Here is a 9,421-nt window from a genome sequence, read left to right on the forward strand (position 1 = left end):
GGTATATGGTGTCCCATCTAAAGATAAGGTTACTTATCTTGAAATTGTTATATGCAAGGATGAAAAACAAAGGAGTGAATTGAACTTTAACTCCATTGAGAAAACAAACAACAAATTGAACCTCTTGTTGATGAGAGATATTTCGTTATACTTATCACTTGACTTACCCCCTAAAATTGTAAATGACTGAGATAAGATTATTTATAGTTTTATTTGATGTGATATCCTCAAAAATGATGTGGATATATTGAAGCAACATCTCAAAACATCAGTCAGGAAGTTAAGGCTTGGTCGCAAGTGGGTCTTCCAAATGGACAATAACCCCAAGTATACTTCCAAAGTTGTGGCAAAATGACGTAAGGACAACAAAGTCAAGGTATTGGAGTGGCCATCACAAAGCCCTGATCTCAATCCTATAGAAAATTTGTGGGCAGAACTGAAAAGGCGTGTGTGAGCAAGGAGGTCTACAAACCTGACTCAGTTACACCAGCTCTGTCAGGAGGAATGGGCCAAAATTCAGTCAACGTATTGTGGGAAGCTTGTGGAAGTCCACCCGAAACATTTGACCCAAGTTAAACAATTTAAAGGCAATGCTACCAAATACTAATTGAGTGTATGTAAACTTCTGACCCACTGGGAATGTGATGAAAGAAATACAAGCTGAAATAAATCATTCTCTCTACTATTATTGTAACATTTCACATTCTTAAAATAAAGTGATGATTCTAACTGACCGAAGACAGGGATTTTTTTACTAGGATTAAATGTCAGGAATTGTGAAAAACTGAGTTTAAATGTATTTGGTTAAGATGTATGTAAACATCAGACTTCAACTGTACCTAGAAGTGCACACTATTCTTATTTTTTTTTGTCTTAAAAGTAAAAGTAATATAGTCAACTCTACAACTTCTACTACTACTACTACTACTACCCTTTATATCATCCAATAATATATAATGAAAAACACTCAACATGAAGAATTAATACAATTATGTTAATTTCAAATATTTATTTTGAAATATAGATTAGGTGCTCTTCTTTTTATAGCAGGAAGTAAAGGGACTGGACAAGGCTTTGCCTATAGCTGAAAACATCCTGGAAATGAGCGAACGCTTCCTTGGTTTCTTCTTGGTGGAGCATACACTCTCTGTTCGGCAGGATTCTTGATCATTGACAATTGCTGAGAAAAAAATGTAAATATAACATTTTCTTTAACTGACCCTAGTTGGTGTGAAGAATTACTATTGCATTATTATTATTTAAATTGTAATATTCTACATAATTTACAAATGTAGGCCGGCAGGTAGCCTAGCAGTCTCAATCCGCCTATTTAACGCAGAAGTGTTACATAGGCCCCCCCCAGGGCTTAGACTGTTTAGTGCCAAAAAGAAGGTGATAAAAACATTTAAACATATATATACATATGAATATAAATATATATTTGTCAACTTTCTTATATCTCTCAGATTTAGGACAGACACTTCAGTTCCATGTAGTGAATCTGTTATTCAATGCGTTTGTATGGGCAAATAGCAGTAAGGCCGATACAAACTCCTCGGCCCAGACAGGGCTTAGACTCTTGTGGGTTAAAAAGCATGATCATTACAAAGGTGCAACTCGTGCTGGGGTCAATAAAAGGCCACGCTAAAATGTGCAGTTTTGTCACACCACACAATGCCACAGATGTCTCAGAGACAGAGACTGAGAAAAATAGGAGCAAGGAAAAACGCTGGTTGACTTGTTTTGAGGGAGCGTGCAATTGGCATGCTGACTGCAGGAATGTCCACCAGAGCTGTGGCCAGAGAATTGAATGTTTATTTCTTTACCATAAGCCGCCTTCAATGTCGTTTTAGAGAATTTGGCAGTATGTCACAACCACAGACCAAGTATATGGCGTCATGTTGGCTGTAGGGTTATGGTGTGTGCAGGCATAATCTACGGACAACGAACACAATTGCATTTTATCAATGGCAATTTGAATGCACAGAGATACCATCACGAGATCCTTAGGCCCATTGTCGTGCCATTCATCCACCGCCATCACCTCATGTTTCAGCATGATAAGGCATGGCCCCATGTCGAAAGGCCTGCATACTCACCAGACATGTCACCCATTTAGCATGTTTGTGATGCTCTGGATTGACGTGTTCAACAGCGTGTTCCAGTTCCCACCAATATTCAACAACTTCGCACAGCTATTGAAGAGGAGTGGGACAACATTCCATAGGCCACAATCAACAGCCTGATCAACTCTATGCGAAGGAGAAGTGACACGCTGCATGAGGCAAATGGTGATCACACCAGATACTGACTGGTTTTCTGATCCACGCCCCTACCTTTTTTTTAAGGTATCTGTGATGAACATATGCATATCTGTATTCCCAGTCATGTGAAATCCATAGATAAGGGCCTAATGAACGTATTTCAATTGACTGATTTCCTTATATGAACTGTAACTCAATAAAATCTTTGAAATTGTTGCATGTTGTGTTTATATTTATGTTCAGTACACATTTGAGTGTATTGACTCACCTGTTTCACTGACGGCAGGGGTCTGGTTCTGGGAAGGTGTTTGAGTGCAGTGGTTCTTATTGTTGTCCTTCTTTGTACACTGGGTAACAGTCATTTATACAGTAGGAGAAATTGCACACAAAGGGTATCAGTGTTTACCATCATACTGTACGTAATAATTAAAAATAATCTTAAGAATGTGTATTTTGATGACATATGTACCTTTGGGTTGAGTCCACAGAGAGCGCTGAATCTTCCTCTCTTCTTTTCCTTTCTACCAGTTGTTGGAAGCCCAGAATAACCTACCTCGTCACTGCCAAGTTCATTGCGTGATGACAACTGGGTCATGGAGGGAGGTGAAGAGCTAGCCTCATTGCATTTCGTTAGTAGTTCCCTAGTTAATGATTTGACCAGGGCATCGTCAAATGCATAATCCGTTGACTTCATTGCAACCTGGAGCATCTTCTCTGACCCGAATTCTTGAAGAAGCCCCATGTAGACAGCCTTGAAAATCTTTTTGATTTTCAGTTTCTGGGGGTAGGCTTGAGTTTGTTCAGTGCCTGAGGTGCCACAGAACTCAGACAGAATCCTCTTTGTGAGAACTCTTGATGTTTCACCAATGTCGGAGGATTCCAGTAATGTGATAGGGGTGATCATTGACAGCAATCTAACAATCAGTAAAAGTACCAAAGAGGTGTAGTCATTGCTAGTGGAGTCAAATGATGCATGTGTATCAGAGTCCATGGCTGATGGAGTTGATGGATGCACAGAGACACTAGACATCTCCAGATCTTTGTTGTCCATCTTGGATTCCACCTCTCCTAAAACTTGAATATCCACAGTTCCACCGTTGTGTGTGCTGCTGCCAGACAGAGATGGTCTAGGCAATGATTTGGCACTAGACTGACGGCTAGTGGTCATGAGAGCCGGTCTGTCAGAGTCAAGTGTTCCAGCATCAGTTGGGGACAACCCATTGATTATGTTCATCAACTCTGATAATTCTTCTGATGAATTGGAGGCCACAGAACAGGTATCCATGACCTGATTGACCATTATATTGGTGAAAAGGCTCTTTGTGTCACAGTAAACCTGTGAGGAACTAATGGAGATGGCAGAAGAGCTCGGGATAAGCCGACTTGTGTCCTGCAGAGAACCATCAGAGATGATAGTTTGGCAGAAATCGGATCCTTGTGATGGTGGAGGAAGCCAGAAGACAATCTGCTGTAGCAGACGTTTTATTGACTCCGTAGCAAAGGAGTACACAAGGTCAGATGGAAACTCCCTGGATTCTTCAGAAGCATTCAATCCTGTCTTCAGCTTCAAAAGAATAGAGTCAGACACGCTCTTGCCAGCTGGCACAAAAAGAGCCTGGGGGGTGTTGTGACTCTTTATGAACTCATAAACTTTGTCAGTGAGCTCATGTGAGAAGTTCTGAAGGCCGTCCCTGGGGCTGAGTCTCGCAAGTCTTCTTGTAAAAGAAGTGACATCATCTGCAGTGGCTATGTGTTCCGTATCTTCTCTTGGAATGACCTCCATAAGAGTGTCAACTATGGCAGAGATGGTTTGCCTTGTGTAATTTGTTGACCCTTGTGAATGAGTTGAGGAGTCACTCATATCAATGACCGAACTCCTAATGACGGGACAAAATATTTCAACAGGCCACTCATGGGGACTGGAGTGCCTGGAAGAGAATTTGTAAAATCACTCTGGGACCCTCTGGTCATGGCAGAGGTGATGGACAGGGAGGACTTTGAGGAGGATGGCCGGTGTATCTCGTGTCTATCAGTTCTCACCATGTCAACATCCTCCAACATGGAGCCCACGATGGAACGAGTCAAGAGGCCTTTCTCTGAAGTGCTCATCCTCTCTGACATAGACACTCTCCTCTGGATTGTCATCAGAGTCTGACTAATTAAGGCTTTGGAATAATTTACCATGCTGGTCTGGCTGCCTTCATGTTCACTGTAAGTCATTTTTGTAGAAGTAGCTGTTCTGCATATGGATTCGGCATGTTTGGGGGCCTCAACCACATTGTCTAGGAGGACCGGTTGTTGCTGGGCAAAAAAATCCTTGACCTTGGTGAACACATTGTTGAACAGGTTAACAGTGCCTGGCCAAATGATCTTTCCTTTCACATTGGCCCCGTTGTGAACACTGACAGGAAGGGTTGAAGCTGACAGGGATCTCTCTAACTGGCCAGACACTGAAGCATCAGACATTTTAGTCATCTGGGTGAAGCTACTAACGTCTTTAGTGATGCTTCTGACGATGTTGGATGCTGCAGAATTGGTGCAGAGAAGAGGTGAATAAAGATGGAGTTCCACTCTTCTGAAGGATTTTGACATCTCTATCATCACCATCATTACTGGACTCTGCACAAATGTCTGCACTTCTACCATCAAGGCTGGTATTTACAATACCAATTAACCCTGATTGAAGGATCCCACCAGCCATATGTGAGGCTTTAGTTTGAAATGCATCAGTACATAGTTTGTCAAAGGCTGTGGATTTAAGACTTCTAGAGGATGCCTCCTCCTCATCATTGTTGATCTCACCATGCAAATTGTCCTGTGTATTGACAGCATAGTCATCAACAGATAAATATGATTTGGAGGCGGCAAGACCGTCAATCTGAGAAACAACGGCATCCAAAAGCTTGGACAGGTCTTCTTTATCTCCTTTTAGGCTAGAGAGGCATTCCTCCATGGATTCCTCAGAGTGATACACAGTGAGGATCTGACTAATGACCTCCTTGGTACAGGTTTGAAGGTCCGCTTGGATTTCAAGAGAATCCCTATTACAAGTCACCTGAGAATCTAAACTTTCACTAGGAGCCTGTTTGAGAGTCTCATCATGTATTGGTGTAACACCACCGATGACCTTTACAGAGTCTTGGCAGGAAGTGAGAAAACGCCTCAGCATTTCTCGAAATCTATGATATATAATACGAGCAGCAGAAAGGGTGCTCACTTTTGAAATTCTGAGAATTTCAGATTCATGTGCCTGCATGGACTGAACAATAGTCTCCACATCTGTTACAAAAGTGTCCAGTAATTTAGATGCTTCAGAGTCTCCCAGTAAGCTGTTTGTAAAGGGGTTGACAGATCTCAGAGCTTCACTCACTGCCTTTCTAGCCTTTGTCTGGAAAGACACACTGGAGAGTTTCGTCATATTTATAACTGGAAGACTCTGGGTAGATTCACTGTTGGTGGTGCTGTCCTGCAGACCAAGTGGAAAAGTGAGATGGGAGAGACATTGTTCACTGTCTAACAACTCAGATGGTGAGGCGGAACAAGAACTGGTGAAATCATTCAAGTCAGACATGATGCCATCCACAAATAGAATGGCCTCCAGAGACTCTTCAGAATCACACTCTCCAACAGAAGATGAGAACTTCTCCATCACCTCAGTCTTATACAAGACTAGAACCTGGCTGGCAATCGCTTTTGTGGTGTCAAGGAGGACTTGGTCTTGCAAATACTTTTTGAGAGCCAAGAGAGGTTTTGGGGTCTCACTTTGTCCTTTTTGTTCATTCATAGATGAGGGGGTTATTAAAAGTGGTTTACAAAAAATGGAGTCTGATGTGTCAGCCTCACCATTACTGGAATGACCGACGTCCAGGCACAAAGTTGGAACCATTGTGAAAGAATCTTTGGTGCTCTCCACAAATGTACTTGCGAGATCCCCCTTTTTCTGGACAGGTAAGAAGCCTCTTCAGCGTATTTTTCATGTCATAGTAACAACATACAGTGTAAGACCAGATCTTACTTTGATGGTTTTCAAGAAGGATCTGCTCACCCTGTGCAGGGGAGCAGGATGCCCTGATAGACTGGGTAAGATTGTCCATGTCTGAAACAAAGGTACTTACCAACTCAGAAGCCTCAGGGTCAATCATAAGGTCTCTGATCTCACCTATCCTAGGAGTTGGACTAGATGATGTAGTGCCAGAACAACATGATGTACAACCCCTGAATCTTTTAACGATCTCCCGGATCGATTCAATGGCCTTGGTCTGAAACTCCTCAGTGAGTAGTCTGTCCATACTTTGTGTTGACAGACGAAGACTAGATTTGGCACCTTTGATATTTAGGTTGCTCTCTCCTTGTTTTAGCATCTCCTCGGGACTTTTACAAGCTTCAAGCATCTTCATGTGGTCAGCAACAACACAAAGCAGTTCCCTCTTGTCGGGTTCATTTTCCTCCTTGTTGCTGAAGTTCAAAACAGTGCCACTGAGGGCTGTCATGACCTGTCCTGTTAAATGTGTCATATCCACCTCAACACCATCCTCTATGAGAACAACACTCTGCTCAACACTCTTCCCATTAATGTACATCTGAAGTATGTTGGAAATGCCAGACACCATCTCCTCAACCACCTTGGTGCTGGAGACACCACCACTGGCAAAAATGACAGGGGACATTCGCCCAGAGATGGGAGTTTGGATGGCCACAGAGATTATGGAATTGACCTTCTTTGACACTTCTCCAACAATAACCCGGGATAGACTTTGAGTGTCTACCTGGCCCTCTCTTTGGATACAGAGGACATTGTTCAGTGACTTTTTGAAGGAATCCTGGACACCAGTGAGGAGACTGTCCTCAGTGATCCCAAAAAAGTCACTGAGTGGCTCAGATGAAATAGACTCACCATCTCCCTGAGTATTTGGCAACACTGTCTGAGACCTTTGAGAATACAAAGCAAACAATACAGCATTCCATAATCAATAGTAGACACGGTAGTCACATCAATGCATAATTCAGTAATCAATTAAATTGGTCATTAAGAGTAAACTGTTACACAGATAACAAAACATATTTTCACAAAATGAGTTATGAATAGTTAGGTGAAACCGGTTACTTTAGGAATGACTGAACATACCCATTACGAGAGGAGCTTGATTTGGCCGTGCAAGACCTTGAGGATTTGCTGCTGCCTCTCTTGCGAACCTTCAGGTTTGTGCTAGAGGATCTCTCTGATTCTGTCAGAGACTTGCCGGATACTGGAGACACATGGCTGTATATCCGTACAAAACGGAAAATTGCAGGGATGATGACCTCCAGGATGGCCTCAGATACAAACCGCACAATCTGCAGGCACATCTCTGCAAGCAATGCCCTCATCACCTGTAGGACCGAAACAGTGTAGGTAGATTACTCATAACCGGGCTCTGAAACCAAGCTCCTCAAAGAGATACCAACAATCTCACATATGTTCATGAGAATCATGAAAGTGGCATACATTGGAAAGCATGAAAAGCAGTAGGCTACTAAAAAGCTCTTTGTATATAACTGTTTGTGATAATGTGGATGATACTGAAGATAGATAAAAGGCTTGTATCTAATTTTCTTGAAACATCTATTTATATATCTATGAATCATTTTCAAGGTTAAGGGACTTACAGGGTCCATCCTGCCAATGCTTAACTGCCTCCATTGCCTACAGGAGATAATTAGATGTTTTTAGCACCAAAAGGCACACCAACACACATACAATTTATAAAATCCTCCAGATGACATTGCTTTCAAATACTACAATAGAAGTTTGGACATACTCTTCAGTAAGTTTTTCCAGAAACCGGATGATAATCGGGTTGAAAGCATCCGGATCGATTGGCGGGAGGTCAAGAGCCCTGGTCTGACAGGCCCTGGAGACACACTCACTTAGGATCTTTTCATTAGATTGTCCCTGGTGAGATGTCCCCTGAACTGCCATCCCAGAGAATTCCACAGATGTAGAGGGACATGTGTGCAAAGCAGCATTCACCAAGGTAAAGAAGTCAGAAAACATGTATCCTTTCTAAGGCAAGTATGTATTACCTCTGCTCAATAGATGTCCATACTAAATCACATTTACATGCAAAAGGATTACATTCAGTGAAATTAGAGTTTAATTTATGACCTGCATCTGTATCAGTGATCTGCTCCACTTTGTTTCTCTTGGTCCTCTTGGTCTAAAAAAACAATACAGTCAATGATGTACACGTAGATACTGTATGAAGCCATTCCAATACAGCCCTTTGAGTAGAGCAAGGGTAAGAATGATTATAGGGCTGTCCCCGACGAAATCAATTATTTATAGACCGAGAGACTTCCTGTTCTAATGTTAAAATGTATTTTTCCATATCAGACACACCCTATGTGTTTGAATACAATCACCTACATAGGCACTGAGCTTGTCTGATGCTTTAAGCCCACTGTTTGAATAAATAATTAAGACACACAAATGACTCAAGAAAGAGCCCGATGGTGACACTGTATTATTACAGCATAGCAAAGATTAAAAACAGCCGAATCTGTGAAATTGCTTAATTCAACATTTTGGCGGTTCATGAGGCTTGGTGCTCACAGAATCAGTAGGCTATTAAACAAATACTCAAACAGGCAACAGAAGCTATATCTGTCTTACTCCTGTATATATGTATACAGTACCAGTCAAAGGTTTGGACACACCTACTCATTCAAGGCTTTTTTTTTTATTTTTACTATTTTCTACATTGTAAAATAGTAGTGAAGACATCAAAACTATGAAATAACACATATGGAATCATGTAGGTACCAAAAAGTGTGAAACAAATCTAAATATATTTTATATTTGAGATTCTTCAAAGTAGCCATCCTTTGCCTTGATGGCAGCTTTGCACACTCTTGGCATTCTCTCAACCAGCTTCACCTGGAATGCTTTTCAAACAGTCTTGATGAGTTCCCACATATGCTGAGAACTTATTGGCTGCTTTTCCTTCACTCTGCTGTCCAATTCATCCCAAAACATCTCAATTGGGTTGAGGTTGGGTGATTGTGGATGTCAGGTCATCTGATGCAGCCCTCCATCACTCTCCTTCTTGGTCAAATAGCCCTTACACAGCCTGGAGATGTGTTGGGTAATTGTCCTGTTGAAAAACAAATGATAGTCC

General features: G+C 41.7%; 2 protein-coding genes across 2 annotated transcripts; both read right to left on the minus strand.

The window, feature by feature from the left end:
• Window positions 1–989: 989 nt before the first annotated feature.
• LOC135534255 (uncharacterized) lies at window positions 990–4,166 on the minus strand. Its single transcript, XM_064961336.1, has 3 exons — window positions 2,734–4,166; window positions 2,533–2,611; window positions 990–1,180 (listed from the first exon to the last, which is right to left on the minus strand). The coding sequence occupies exons 1-3, from the start codon at window positions 4,123–4,125 to the stop codon at window positions 1,026–1,028; spliced, it is 1,626 nt and encodes a 541-aa protein (XP_064817408.1). The 5' UTR covers window positions 4,126–4,166; the 3' UTR covers window positions 990–1,025.
• A 640-nt stretch (window positions 4,167–4,806) lies between these two features.
• On the minus strand, window positions 4,807–8,454 carry LOC135534256 (uncharacterized). Its single transcript, XM_064961337.1, has 5 exons — window positions 8,410–8,454; window positions 8,063–8,216; window positions 7,911–7,947; window positions 7,390–7,634; window positions 4,807–7,193 (listed from the first exon to the last, which is right to left on the minus strand). Exons 3-5 carry the CDS (start codon window positions 7,917–7,919, stop codon window positions 6,110–6,112), a joined length of 1,338 nt encoding a protein of 445 aa, XP_064817409.1. The 5' UTR covers window positions 7,920–7,947; window positions 8,063–8,216; window positions 8,410–8,454; the 3' UTR covers window positions 4,807–6,109.
• Window positions 8,455–9,421: the final 967 nt, after the last annotated feature.

The sequence above is a fragment of the Oncorhynchus masou genome, unplaced genomic scaffold (genome assembly GCF_036934945.1).
Source record: "Oncorhynchus masou masou isolate Uvic2021 unplaced genomic scaffold, UVic_Omas_1.1 unplaced_scaffold_3207, whole genome shotgun sequence".
NCBI classification, from domain to species: Eukaryota; Metazoa; Chordata; class Actinopteri; order Salmoniformes; family Salmonidae; genus Oncorhynchus; species Oncorhynchus masou.

What these genes read in the sequence shown, in the direction of transcription:
- LOC135534255 (XM_064961336.1), bottom strand. Translation starts at nt 4,125, where the DNA reads ATGAGTGACTCCTCAACTCATTCACAAGGGTCAACAAATTACACAAGG. An exon ending in TCTGTGGACTCAACCCAAAG is followed by an intron (nt 2,612 to 2,733) that starts GTACATATGTCA and finishes ACTGTTACCCAG; the next exon opens with TGTACAAAGAAGGACAACAA. An exon ending in CCCTGCCGTCAGTGAAACAG is followed by an intron (nt 1,181 to 2,532) that starts GTGAGTCAATAC and finishes TTTTTTTCTCAG; the next exon opens with CAATTGTCAATGATCAAGAA.
- LOC135534256 (XM_064961337.1), bottom strand. An exon ending in TCAAGCTCCTCTCGTAATGG is followed by an intron (nt 7,194 to 7,389) that starts GTATGTTCAGTC and finishes GTATTCTCAAAG; the next exon opens with GTCTCAGACAGTGTTGCCAA.